The sequence below is a fragment of the Danio rerio genome, chromosome 20 (genome assembly GCF_049306965.1).
Source record: "Danio rerio strain Tuebingen ecotype United States chromosome 20, GRCz12tu, whole genome shotgun sequence".
NCBI classification, from domain to species: Eukaryota; Metazoa; Chordata; class Actinopteri; order Cypriniformes; family Danionidae; genus Danio; species Danio rerio.
The window spans coordinates 3,227,501-3,242,550 of record NC_133195.1 but is presented as its reverse complement, the minus strand read 5'-3'; the positions used below and the strand labels follow the sequence as shown (position 1 = coordinate 3,242,550).

The following is a 15,050-nucleotide window of genomic DNA, read 5'->3' as shown; positions in this document are numbered from 1 at the left end:
GCGATCACAAACCGAAAGTTGCGAGAGCGTCAAAGTAGCCAGAAGTCATTCATTTTTAATGAGAACCGGCGGCGAGGAACAGCGCGGCGCGTCTTCTCCGGTGTGAGCGTCGAGGAGAGTTGAAATCAAGTCAACTTTATGATATGAGCTCTGACGCGGTTTGGCGGCAAGCAATCAGAATGAAGAAGTCCACCGCTTGAGAGGAGTTCAGTGAACACAGACCTGTGAACTTTGGTTCCGACCACAGTTGTTCCCAAGAGTTTGATTATTGCGGTTGCCGGATTTTCAATTATTGAAAATCGCGACGACGTGGGGCCCCCTAATCACGCGGGCCCGTTCGCTACGCCACTGACCAAGGGTGAAGCTGTGTTTTTTTTTCCTGACATCTGGGTTTTTCTGGAATATTAGGGTTTTACAGTAAAACGAGAAAACAGCAAGGGCTTCTGCATTTAGAATAATCGCTTGTTTGACGTTGTGACAAGTTAGTGTTCCATTCCTCAAAGGTGCCAACAACAGAATGAATGTCTACATTTTTGTTAATGTAACATCGCATTCAGTCTGAGGATCTTTCCAATTTGAATCGGTTGGCATCTTCATCTTCTCTGCTGTTATTTAAAACATTTCTTTAGATTGGTTGCTTTAGTATACGTTAGTTGGTAACACTTTACAATAAGGTTCATTAGTTATTGCATTTACTAACATGAACTAATCATGAACAACACATGTACAGCATTTATTAATCATAATTGAACATTTACTAATGCATTATTAACATCCAAGTCCATGCTTGTTAACATTAGTTATGAGTTAAGATGAACTAACAATGAACTACTGTATTTTCATTAACTAACGTTAAATAACATGAACAAATACTGTAGTAAATGTTTTGTTCATTGTTTGTTCATGTTAGTAAATGCATTAATTAACATTAACTAATGAACCTTATTGTAAAGCATAGATATATACACTAGATGTCGCCTGGCCTATTGTTGTCTATTGGACGGAATGCGTCAATAGCGCCGCCATCTTGCTACAGGGTAGCGCTCCTTTGAAATGAATGCGGGACCAAGGTACAGTGGAGGAATGTGGCCATGCAAAGCCAGAGATATACACATAAACACATATATCTATGATCGGGAGTTTTCCTGGATGTTAGTATGTAATTTTTTTTTCTAATTACGAAAATTATAATTTTACATCACTTTTCTACATTGATGGATCAGTGACCGCACGGGCATTCCTGACAAAAAGCTTTTGTTTTTGTGTACAGAAATGTACTATCCACCCTCCCTGTTAAATTTAATCTAATCTGTGTCCTGAAACACAACTCCTCTCCTGCTTTCACTGCTCATACTGACGGAGAGAGCGATTTGTTTGTGAATGAATCCCCCGAACGACTCTTTCACTAACGTTAGCCGACAATAATACAAGTTTCTGGCAGCGCAGCATCTCATTGTCATATTTCTTTTGCATTGTTTGCTGATGTTATTCAACAAAACTAGCATAAGTCGAGTGTTTAGTGCGAGTTGGAGCTTCTTTGTCTTATGGTGAAAGCAGTAAGTGACAGTTATCCTCAATAACGTGACCTGATTAGCACAAAAGTTCAGAACATACAAAAACAGAAAAAAACTAAATATTACCTATGAAATGTTCTGCCTTTATGCTTTGTTTTCTTTGTTTGCTCATTACTACACTCGTAGACAGCGCTAAAGTCCCGCATCTTCACGTAATAACTCTGTCTTGACTAGTGCGGTTGAATGACATTTGTCCTGGGAGCACTGTACCAATGTGGCGGCGCTATTGACGCATGCTCAGGGTCCCTATGTGATATCTAGTATATTTATCTATGATTGTAAAATGTGACCTATTAGTTGCCGAGATTTAGCTTTTTCGTGTCATTTTAATGTATCCCGTTTTGCTGCTCCGCTAATTTTGAGCATTTTGATGAACAGGTAAACCAGACTCAATGCCGTCCATGGCTCCATATGATCAGGCTGATCGTGATAGAGACCAGGAGGCGCAGCTTATGCCTCTCAGCCCAGCTCGCAGTCCTACACCACCCGAGAAGTTCAACTGGCCAGATGTCCGGGAGCTTCGCTCAAAATATGCACACCTAGACAACCCGTCTTCTCAGCCAGCAGTAGCCCAAAATCAGTCTGCAGCAGACAGGATGTTTGACCGCAGTTCTACACGACGTTCCAGCTGCTCTTCTAGCCACTTAATCACTTCTAATGGCTCCTCGGATTGTTCGTTTCAAACGGTCTACAATGGAAAAAATACAGAACAATTCCCAACTCGGACACAGCGTGCTGGCTCTCTTGACCAAAAATTGGGTAGTTTGTACTTGAGAGATCTGCATATTCTTCAGAGTACAGATGCCAGCAGTGGCTACTATGTCTCTGCTCAAGCTACGCTCCCAAATGAGAAGAATATAATTGTGATTGAGAAAGTTCCCGAGGTTCCACCGGCAGTAGAGATCGACTTATCTACGAAAGAGGGCAAGAAACCGGAATTAATGGATGATGATGGCTATGTCCAAATCCGTTCACCAACTTCTCACGAGAAGATCTCAATCAAGGCTGTCATCGACCGCTGTCGAGCGTATCAGGACTCAGAGGAATACCGTCTAAGGGAGGAAGGTGGATGTAAGACAGAAAAGTTGCCCAAGACTGAGTGTTGCAAAAAAGTAGAGAAAGCCTCATCCTGTAGTGAACCATCAGATGATGCTGTGGCTTCTGGAAAAAAGGCCGATTCTAGTCAGCACAGCGTTGTTAAGAATCTTAGAGACAAATTTCAAAACATAAGATAAGATGTGTTGTTTTAAAGCATCTCTGTTTTATTTTTCAGTGTGCTAAAGACTTGTGCAATACTATTGATTCATTAATATACTTCTTTATGCCCTCACCACTGAAGGTATATTTATCAGCAGTTAAATCCTTGTGCAAATGTAAATCCCTCAAAAGTAACATCCATTACATTTTGCATGCTGTTTAACAGGTATCTGACCACTGATGCTTGTCGCCTGCTGAAATTGAGACCCTTCTGGTTTTTTTAATGGTCTGAATGTCAGACACACTGTGTAAATATTGCTGTACAGTTCATATCGTTTATTGTGTCATTGATTGTAGATATACATGTTGGATTTTCTTAATATTTACATTATGGGAACTGTGTTTTTAAGTTCATGTAATAATTAAGTTAGGGTTTCTCTTGTCAGATATACTATAATGTGGAGCTTTGTGATTCCAGTCTAGATTCTTAATGGAACAGACCATTATTGAGTTTTTAAATAGAAAAACACATCAACAAAAGCGGTTATTTGTTGGAATTTTAGCCCTAAGTGTAACGGAGGCCAGCTAGTAGGTGCTGTGCAGGTAAACCTCACTCCTCTGACCTCTAAAGGTGCTCTAGATAGACAGATAGATGCTACGGGTCATGGTCTTTAGCCTCCTTGGTAGAGCACCCGACTCTCATGCGGAAGGTCGCCGGTTCGATAACAGCTCGGAGCGGGTTGGGTGGCGTAGGACTGGCGGGGTTACATTGGTGCCGTGACCCGGATGGGAGTGATGTTTAGGGGGTGAGTGTAACGGAGGCCAGCTAGTGTGTGCTGTGCAGGTAAACCTCACTCCTCTGACCTCTAAAGGTGCTCTAGCGACTAACGCTAGAGGCCATGGTCTTTAGCCTCCTTGTTAGAGCAACCGACTCCCATGCGGAAGGTCACCGATTCGATCCCAGCTCAGAGCGGGTTGGGTGGTGTAGGACCGGCGGGGTTACATATGCTGCGTCCCAATTCGCATACTCTCCATCCTAAATAGTATTCAAAAATAGAATTGGTATGTCCCAAACCATAATGTTGAACAGAGTATGCCAAAGGTTGCCGGATGGTCAACTATTTTCTGGAAAAATCCAGTGTTGAAGCATCCATACACTAACCGCTAACATTGGCCTCGATACATTGCATGTTAGACATGAATTTGATTAGAACTACAAGCAAGGATGAAAAGTGTAAATAAACTACAAACATGGCGAACATGCAAGACCAAGTGTCAAGTAGCGAAGCTTCAATAAAGTTGTTTCAATGACTGTTAATCGATATCTAGTCGAGTGGAACATATTTAAATCACATTTTCCATGTTATAATTCATCTGTGTGAACAGTGTGAACTTATATCAAGATATGTTTAGACATTATCATCAGATTGCACAATTATCCAAAGAGCTGAGGAGATTTCTTCGGCATGAAAGACTCTGCATGATTATCCGTCTGCTGCTTCTCCAATAAGGTAGTTTATTAAAGGTGCAGAAGGTGATCTTCCACAATGCTAACAGCTTAGCATAAATCTCTGAATCACAGTCCCTCCCCTGCCGTCTAGAGCCACGCCTCCTGAAACACGAGCACCGCAGAAGAGCCCTCTCTCATGTGTTAAAAGCGACGAGTGCTTGTCCGGCAGCATGCAAGCCAAACTGACAAACTGCTATTTCAGAGTGAATATTTAGAGTTGCATGGTAAACAATATAGGGAGAGACTAGGCGGAATAGCGCTATTTACTTGTGTTTTGTTGTTAAACTAATTAAAATCTACATCATCAATGCTGTAAAAGGACCTTATGAAACTGAAAATAGTCTTATCAATCTTTCATCGGAAGATTTTAGTGGCTGAACAACACTTCTGTGATGATATAACCCATTTGTAACAACAACATCTAACGCTACATCAGGTTAGCGGTAAGCTAAAACGGTTTTAAAACAGAACATTACCTGTCTAAGAGAAATCCTTCAGACATGGTGTCATCACTTCTCCAGCGTGCAAAGGTAACTCCAATATTGATTCAGGTTATTAAAAAGTTTTGATTCAGCAGGTTTTTACAGATTCTCTCTTGTGAACGCGCGGCGGTCGGCGGAGCTGCGTACAAAAGGCTGCGCAGTTGTTAAAATCTGCATTTGCTGACAGACAGATTGGGCTACTTATCGGAATAATAAGAGATGTCGGTCCGACTCTATTTAATTGGATGAACATTTTTTAGTTTTATGCCTTACCCAAAATATATAAATACATATAAACACATTTAGATCATTTACTGTAATCATTGCTATTAGACTGTGAAGAGACTTTCAACCAGCACAACAACAAATGCTTCTGAACACATTCATCAACTGCACCTTTAAATATGAAAGAAATGTGGATGATGTGTCGAGATGATTGTCAGGGGGCATAACTAAACAACATAACAATCTGTTAACGAGAAAGTAGTATGTCCCAAAGCTTGCACACTCCTCTGTTACACACTTAAAAGTATATACATTGTCCTTCGGCGAGGCAGTGGCGCAGTAGGTAGTGCTGTCGCCTCACAGCAAGAAGGTCGCTGGTTTGAACCTTGGCTCAGTTGGTCTTTCTGTGTGGAGTTTGCATGTTCTCCCTGCATTCTCGTGGGTTTCCTTCAGGTGCTCCGGTTTCCCCCACAGTCCAAAGACATGCGGTACAGGTGAATTGGGTAGGCTAAATTGTCCGTAGTGTATGAGTGTGTGTGGATGTTTCCCAGAGATGGGTTGCAGCTGGAAGGGCATCTGCTGCGTAAAAACTTGCTGGATAAGTTGGCGGTTCATTCCACTGTGGCGACCCCGGATTAATAAAGGGACTAAGCCGACAAGAAAATGATTGAATGAACATTGTCCTTCACATAAAGTACATACTTTTAGGGTGTAGTATAAGTGTGAACTGGGACGCAGCACTAGTTTTTCAAAAATGCATTTAAAGAGCAACCTTTATGCCTGAAAGTGTAACCTAATAAAAACCTAAGACATCTTGTGTTGTTACTGAGCATGAAAGTTTCAGTCATAATTTAAGCTTATCACATGACACTGTTATCATGCTTTACTGTTATTAACATCAGAGGCCTGTTTCACAATAATGAGTTGAACAAACTCTGCTGCAGAGTAAGTTTTGGTTTGACAAAATCCGACCTGGTTAAGATCAGGTTAAGTTGTTTCACAACACTCTATATAAATGTTCTCTGTCAACGCAGACTGGAACCGTGATGCGAGCAGCAAACAAGCAAGACATCGGAGGATGAGTTTGAGTCATTTCTCTCCAGATATTCAGCAGTTAATGTCTATGTTGAAGATTCAGAGGTATCATTATCAAAATATAATGGACACATTTACATAGCGGAAATTAAAGACACTTGGGGCCTGGGGGGATCCCACATCCCACTTTATTTACAGCTGATCTAGTTTGCGATCTCTAAAGCTGCGGTCACACTGGGCTTTTTCTCCCATAGACTTCCATTCATACGCACACGAATACGTCAGACCGGAAACGCAGGGTCATGCGTCAAGTTTCGCAGGTTGCTGCGATGCAAAGTTCAAGCTTTGTGAACTCTGACCTGCGAAATCGCATCGCTTGACTACGTGAGACCAATCGAGGATCAAAACATGACCTCTCTGGACAGAAATTTAAAACATGGACCAATCGCTCGCTTTTTTACTTGTCTAATTAACTTGTTTAATCCCGCCCCTTTTCGAAGCGCCGCACGACAGAATATCGCATGTTCAAAGTCTAATGCAGGGGTCGCCAATCCTGGTCCTGGAGGGCCGGTGTCCCTGCAGGGTTTAGCTCCAACTTGCCTCAACACACCTGCCTGGGTGTTTCAAGTATACCTAGTAAGAGCTTGATTAGCTTGTTCAGGTGTGTTTGATTAGGGTTGGAGCTAAAATCTGCAGGACACCGGCCCTCCAGGAACAAGTTTGGTGAACACTGGTCTAATGTGACCGCAGCTTAACCCAGAATAAAACCTGCCCCGACTTTGTGCAGCAGGAATCAGATTTGGGTAAAATTCATCTTAATATAATTTGTATTCATATTGTTGCTTGGGCAGGCCGTCATCAATGCTAATAGGCTAGTCATTGTGGGAATAAAATGTGCTATGTCAAGTTTTTAAAAATAATTTCCCTTTGTTAACTGTTCTATGGGTCTCCAGAGCGAAGTGGAGATCCCACAGTAAATGCTGTATGTTCATACCCACACCATGTATGATTCCATTCAACAATGTTTAATCAAATAATGCCCTTGTTCCATACAATACTTTGATATGTGAAGACTGTAAATAAATATATGAGAACTGCATCTTCATAGTGTTCATCATAAGCCTGAATTACTTAAGCACACATCATTGAGGACATTTCAGATGGCAAGTGGTGCTTTTGCATTGTAAGGAATATTTAATGATGTGTTAAATTATTAGAAAACAATGCACTAAGCATATTGGCTGTTATACATGGCTGTGCATTATTTTCCATGTGCCATGTGCTCTGTTTTTTCCAGCTTCTCCTTTGTTTTTTTTTTCATGTTTCACTCTCGCGTTTGAATGTCAAAAGCACTTCAATTATCGCATGCACGTTATTATCATCAGCTCAAAAAGTTTGTTATTTCTAAAATATAGACGTGCAGCAGAGCTCTTTAGAGAAAGTGGAACCGCTCGCACTTTTAGACGGGCTCCTAAAACAAAAACAGGACACCGCATATCTTGGCTTTGTGGCTGTTCATTAAGACAGCGACATGGTTTGATTGAGCTCGGGTCGACCATGACTCATTATTAAATGTATATAGAATTACCATGTAATGTCTCCGCTGTGTATTTAAAAATGGCAGTTTCTTTGTTTTCATTCTCCTGCTTGTGTATGCGTAAGTGACATATCTCTGTAAAGCAATAGCGTTCAGCTGCGTATCTAGCTCCACCTTTTGGTACCCTTTTGTTGTGCAAGGTACCTTTTTAAAGGGTACCCAAAAAGTGGTACGGTACGGTTCACTTTAGGTACCTTTTGACAATGGAAATGGCCATAAAAGCGTTCCGAACTGTACCGGACCGTATCACTCAGTGGAAACAGGCCATTTGAGAACTAGAAAGAAATTTTGTATAATACGCTACTGCAATTTAATTGATAAGTTGTATCATGTGCAGTTAAGTGATTATTTCAGTCACATTTAAGAAAAAAGACAATCGCTGTAAAAAATGTACAAAAGTGTTTACAAAAATGTGGTTAGCACTGTCCCCTCGGCCCTCGCAGCAATACGGTTGCTGGTTCGAGCCCCGGCTGGGCCATTTGGCATTTCTGTGTGGAGTTTGCATGTTCTCCTCATGTTCGCCAGGGTTTCATCCAGGTGCTCTGGTTTCCCCCACAGTCAAAAGATATGTGCTATGGGTGAATTGGGCAAGCTAAATTAGCAGCAGTTTGAAGTGAGTGTGAATGCATGTGAGTGTATGGGTGTTTCCCATCCGCTGCATAAAACATATGCTGAATAAGACGGCAGTTCATTCCACAGAGGCAACCCTTGATAAATAAATGGGACTAAGCCGAAGGAAAATAAATGTATGAGTTAAGCTGTTCACACCATACGCGGCATGTGCGAATAAATCATCCTTTTTGCATGTGAATAGAACATTTTGAAATGACTTGCTTCATTCGCTCATCAAACTCGCTTCATTTATGCGTGATGTTCCCTTCACAACAGATGCAGATTCACGTCATGGTGGGGCTTCTGTCTGCTCGGTCACTCTATTTTCATTGCTAAACAGCTAACATGGATTTTATTGAGATAGTAGCTGTGCTTTATGTGCTTTAGGAAGGCTGAAAAAAACGGCGTAGATTTGTTCGGCGCCATGTCTGTGTGCACTAGCTCTTTTCAGAAGTGCAGCCAGCTCTGTGAGTTCATCAACTCCTCCAGAAACTTAACCTGGATGATGGAGCTTTTAGCGGTGCTTCCGAATGAGCCGAGCCCAGTTTGATGAGCTGTTGTCTACAGAAGGACAAACCAACTACATCATACTCACACCCCTACAAAACCAAGCTCCTGATTGGTTAACACAATGCAAATGTCCACTAAAGTTCCGAATTTTTTTTTCAGATTCATGCAAAACGCGTCATTCGTGATGCAGGACGTCTATGCATGTCTTCACATTGACTTAACATGTAACTCACTCGTGCTTGACCATCCATCCGCATCTGGTGTGAATGCACTATTAGCGATGTATCATGAACGTCAGATTTAAACAGCATAGATGTATGCGTTGTAATAAACTGACTTGTAATACCTGTCATTACAAGTCAACTTTCCACAAGGTCTAAACTTAAGGAAGTTGATTCTTATTTTAGCATCAGTTCATGTAGACTTCCCAAGACAAGACTCGAACTTCAGTTTGTTCAGACAAATTCCTAAGAACATAAAAATGCAATAAATGATCGACTACAGAGCGTTTTGTTATCGTTGGAAAAAGACAAAAGACCATTCGATTCTATACCCTGCTGAAAAATACAGCTTAAACCTGCCTAGGCTGGTTGGCTGGTTTTAGCTGGTCGACCAGGCTGGTTTTAGAGGGGTTTTGGCCATTTCCAGGCTGGTTTCCAGCCATTTCCAGCCTGGTCTTAGCTGGTCAGGCTGGGAGATGACCAGCTAAAACCAGCTTGACCAGCCTAGCCAAGCTAGGAGCCCAGCCAAAACCAACCTGGAAATGGCCAAAACCCCTTAAAACCAGGCTGGTTGTGGGATATTCTGTACGCTATTGTGTGATTGGAACCCAACTGGCCTAATTCTGTTAGAAAGAACTGCAGCTACTCCAGAATGAACATGTCCAATTTCCTTTATTTCTTTATGACGACATTCACTTTTGTGTGATTATATGGTGCGGTTTCTGTCGAAGAACAGAAATAAATTGTAAATATACATAAAATGTATAAGGTGACAAATATACAAAGTTATAAACAATATTCAATCACTTTCAATCTTTACTGATACATATATGGAGTACATACAATATAATTCGAAAGAGCAGCGCAGCTACTATAGGCACTAATTAGCGGTGTCAGATTACACTTAGTGCATGCGCCTGTGTGACTATCACGTGCGCTCCGCATGATAGCTATTCGTATGACAATATGAAACAAACTTAATATCGTTGTTGAAACAAGGGGCGCCCCCAAGTGGTGGCCACGGCCACCCTTGTGTAAACTCTGGCCACCCCTGTGGCCACCCCAATATGATAGTTGCTGATATTATTAATTTAAATGTATTTACTTAAATTCACAATACTTCAATAAATAAATGAATAAATAAACTGCAGCCACTAAATTATTGTTAATTGATCAGCGCCACTGACGAAGCTGATTCACTGAGATTGCACACTTTTTATTAAAAAAATATTATTTTTGAAATGAGAAAGTTGTTTCATCTGATTGAAAACCACAATTCCAAAATAAATAACTAGATGCATTTTGAAATCTGCTTTTCAAAATTTTGTTGGGTTTTGTTTGGTTTATTAATTCATTCATTAATGATATTCATTATTCATAATTCATTAATGTTAGACATGGCATATATTGTATGTTGTACAAGAAATAACTTACCTGAAAGAGGTTTTAGACTAAATATTGATTTTTATTTGGTTTGCACTTGTACTTGCGGAATAAATTACAATATTTCAAGAGTAATTATTGGAATTCATTAAAACTTCATTATTTATTTTACCAAAAACAAAAATATAACATTACTCCTTATTCACAATATATACACAATTCATAACTTGTGTGCCACCACAAGATTTGTTGTGGCCTTACTTGGCCACCCCTAAGAAAATTTTCTGGGGGCGCCACTGGTTGAAACTGAAACTGTTAAAAGTAGTGAAAGTAAACGGACGTATGATTAACAATTAAATAAATAATTAAACTATCGGGCACTGCCGCAAATGTACACTGGGTTTAGATTTTCTGAGGTAAATTAGACCAGATTATACCAGACACATTATAAATACTTCTAGAATGATAAGAACGATAATTGCTTACAGTTTTATACACGCACAGTGATACCACACAACAAGGATAGTTTTTTAAGCAGTAAAAACAGAGTAGCGGAGTCTCCGTGCTGTCATACTCTGCAGGGTACGGCTGAACTGAATAAACGCGCATGCGCCAAGCCTGTCTCGAGAAGTGTCTCTTGCTCATGCGCGATAGGGGGAATTTTGTACACTGGTCGACCAGCTAAAACCAGCCAACCAGCCTAGGGTAATATGAAGAAGAGTAACGACATCTTTAGTGTTTCTAAAGGGCACAGATGGCACACGGGCAGTCATTTCAAAATAATTGTTTTATTTGCATTCGTGACATCCAACAAAACATTCATAACACTCATCCAAACATATAAAGCAAAGTGTTTGATGAGCTGCTAAACCATTCAACAAATATACAATCATTTCTCAGTGCAGATATTTAGAAACAGTTTTCAGTTGACCTCACCAACAGGATGGCAGACTTTTTGAACAAATAAATACATAAATAAATACATTGAATGTAAGGAATTACAGACGCAACGCTATACAATAATATCATGATGTCACTTGCTAAGTAAAGTAATGTGTTGAATGGTCCCTGGTAGAGATAAGAATGTTGTAGTTGAAAATTTACTGCACATTCACATTGTTTTCAACAGAAGGTACTAGTTGCCGAAAGTTTCTATACTGGCCAGTTTTAAACTAAAAGTGTGTAGGGTAAGATGTGCACCCTAACATGAACCAATTCCTCAGACAATTTTGAGAATATGCAGCTCAACCATATTTGACTTGAGTCATTAATATAAAGCCCACTTTCGATTATATGTTTATAAATGCGATAATATTAACCGCTTATGTTTGAAATGAAGATATGCTAAAAATGTTATTTTCCCCAAACTCTTGCATAAACAAAAACACAGATGTTCAATATTTTACAACAGATTGATCGAGAGGGGTCTGGCTGCAGACCTGGTGCAGTGCAATCTGAGCTGCATCCAATGCTTTTTAATGCGCTCACCTAACCCTACCCGTCACAGTGACATCACTCACTGCATTGAGTGCATTGTGTCTGACACTGCATCGCCAAGTGATGCAATCTCAGCTTGCATCATAAAGGCTGCATCCAGATACTATTGGATTGATCACTTTTCATTTCGTCTGAAATAAATTATATAATTTAACTTCTTAACAGTTCTGACTAAGTATCACAATAAGTGGACATCTTACCATACTATAGTTTTAATATATATTTTATTTCGTTTTACAGCTGCTGAGCAGCATTGTTAAATACCAAAGCCACATTTTCAAAAGTGTTCACACATTGAGCGACACAGAAATCTACTGAACAAAACATTTTCGTTGCTTTGAGACAAAATGGAACGAGCACCTGTTATGTCATTCACACTCCACAATGTCACGATCACCAGCGATCAAACCACCAGAGGTCGCTGGTAAACACTCACACACACATTTGTTTTTGTGAAAAATGGGGACATTACATAGGTTTCCATTCATTTTATACTGTCCAAACCGTATATTATATTGCCTCCACCCCACCCCTAAACCCAACCATCACAAGAGACTGTGTGCAACTCTCTGATTAAACTCATTCTGTAGGATTTATAAGCATTTTGTGAAACGAGGACGTCACCAATGTCCTCATATTTCACCTCCTTTTTGTAATACCTGTGTCATAGCCATGTCATTATACTGATTTGTGTCCTGATATGTCATAAAAACACGTACACACACACACACACACTTACACAGGACTACAAATCTGCTTATAAATGGACTACATATTCAGTCATGCCACACACACACACACCTGCTCCAAGTCTACACTGATTACACTCGCACAGCTGAAGCTGCTCAAACACAAACAACATTGCTGAGTCTTGTTATCTGTAAAGTAGCATTACAACACATTTTATCTTAGTCTTGTTTTCCTAGGTTTTGATCCTAGTCTTGTTTATCCTTTTGTCTCTGTTTGCTGCCTGCCTTCAGACCTCTCGCCTGTGTTTGATAACGATTCTGGATTGCCCTCATACATCTGTTTGCACCTGTGTTGACCATTGCTTGCCTTGAATAAATCTGCACGTGGATCCTACTTCTGTTGTCAGTGTCACTCCCCGTGTTACACACATTCATTCATTCATTTTCTTGTTGGCTTAGTCCCTTTATTAATCCGGGTTCGCCACAGCGGAATGAACCGCCAACTTATCCCGCACGTTTTTACACAGCGAATGCCCTTCCAGTCGCAACCCATCTCTGTGAAACATCCACACACACACTCATACACTACAGACAATTTAGCCTACCCAATTCACCTGTACCGCATGTCTTTGGACTGTGGGGGAAACCGGAGCACCCGGTGGAAACCCACGCGAAGGCAGGGAGAACATGCAAACTCCACACAGAAACGCCAACTGACCCAGCCGGGGCTCGAACCTGCGACCCAGTGACCTTCTTGCTGTGAGGCGACAGCACTACCTACTGCGCCACTTCCTCGCCCCGTGTTACACACAACACACTATACATAAATATATACTGTATATTACAGCACATTTTTGAATAGCTACAAATAGTTAAAAACACATTCAAATTAGAAAGATGGTAAATTACGTAACATGTTATGGCAGTTATGTAAAAAAAGTCAAGTAAAAAAACATTCCAAGAATTGCAACTGAACGCCTACTCAGGCTTACTCTCATTACTTACTACTATGTTTTCAAGAGTTCACACTTAGCTGATAATCAATAAAGCGTATTTGGCATGCTGTCCCGGGAGAGAGCCCTGAGCTCGTAATATCCTCGAGCCCGGGGCTCCCTCCCGTTAGAAGGGCGAGAGGGGAATTCGAGGTCAGGTAGGTCTCGAGAACTCCCCTGCTTGTCACCGTGAGAAGTGTAAACTCAGGTTGTATTGGGTGATAATTTGTTTTAGTCGATTGCTATGGTTTATGTTTTTGGACGGTGGGAGGAAACCGGGGAACCCGGAGGAAACCCACACGAACACGGGGAGAACATGCAAACTCCACACAGAAACACCAACCAGCCCGATGGGTTGGACTAGCGGTGTTCTTGCTGTGAGGCAACAGTGCTAGCCACTGGGCCACCGTGTCGCCCAATCAGAAAAAGTGGGAGGATGTAGGGGTGGAAGGGGGGGAGCTTCAAGACGAAGATAACTGGAGTGGAAAACTCAGGTTATTTATAATGCTTCCGTAATCATCTAATAGGGCTGATTACGGAGCTAACAAGGAGCCAGCCGTGTTGATTATAAGCACGTGATCCTCTCGAAATTAGTTTATGAATAAACCACACTTAGTAAAAGAGGAAGCTTGAGCTGGTCTTCTTTGAAAATATAGATCGAATAAGAAGGATTGATAGGTGGAAAAGTAGACGAATGTGCGAGAGTGTTTGGAGGACAAAAGAGCGTAGGACCAAAAAAGCAGGAATCTCTGAATAGATACAGTCAGGGCTACAAATTATTCGCCATGTCGTAAACCATGGGCTGTCTTTAAGAGAAGCTGGTTTAAATGAACAACACTTTTACCCAGTGCCTGAAAATCGGCTAACTTCACTCAGTAGCTATGTTTCCATCCAAAGATGGGAATTAAATGTATGCGCAAAACTGGAACATCGCATACAAGACAAGCGAATAAAGCAGCGTTTCTATCTAATGAGCCAAAAAGAACAAAATCAGTGCTTCCTGATTAACTGGCGCCAAATATCCACAGGAAAAACGGAGTTTGCTGTGGTAGGAGAAGCTGTGTGAATCTTTTCTTTATTTAGTAAATGACTTGCACCTTGACAGTTCTAGAGGTCGTTAATGATATAATTACACTAATACTGATCAAATACAGTGTGCTCAGCTTGCTGGTTTGTCCATTCACACACATTTTCATCATCACATGATCTCCTATAACAAAATCACATGACTTTTTTTAATGCACATACTGGAATTTGTTCTGTAAAAGTGTTTCCATTGTAGTTTATGCGCATTTCTTCTTATCGAATGATACGTTTATCATAGTTGTGCAACTTAGAATTTCTATGAATCATTTTTTAATGCACATATTCAAAATGCGCATAAAAATAGGTGGATGAAAACATAGCTAGTATATCCAAAATTGCGAGATATTTCCTGCAGCAGGACCTCAGACCCACACACGTTCCAGACCATAAGGTTCAGGCAGCATATATGGAATATATGTACTTTATATGTACAGTTTTTA

The 15,050-nt window shown here is 40.7% G+C and overlaps 1 protein-coding gene and 1 long non-coding RNA gene across 13 annotated transcripts in view; both read left to right on the top strand.

Moving 5' to 3' along the window:
• si:ch73-212j7.3 overlaps positions 1–7,122 on the top strand; it is a 73,367-nt gene extending 66,245 nt beyond the window's left edge. For 10 of the 12 annotated variants that reach the window (XR_012396297.1, XR_012396299.1, XR_012396303.1 and 7 more), the window contains one exon: positions 1,953–5,802. Coding sequence is in view for 7 of the 12 variants with exons in the window: in XM_073934034.1 (XP_073790135.1) it covers positions 1,953–2,809 (857 nt within the window). In the remaining 5 variants the exon portion in view is untranslated. Of the gene's footprint in view, positions 1–1,952 lie in introns of all 12 variants that reach the window. The other 2 variants (XR_012396298.1, XR_012396302.1) reach the window with 1 other exon arrangement.
• A 3,992-nt stretch (positions 7,123–11,114) lies between these two features.
• LOC141379520 (uncharacterized) overlaps positions 11,115–15,050 on the top strand; it is a 4,797-nt gene continuing 861 nt past the window's right edge. The window contains exons 1-2 of the long non-coding RNA XR_012396326.1: positions 11,115–13,553; positions 14,141–15,050. The exon at positions 14,141–15,050 is cut by the window's right edge and continues 861 nt beyond it. This is a non-coding gene — a long non-coding RNA (uncharacterized lncRNA). The remainder of the gene's footprint in view (positions 13,554–14,140) is intronic.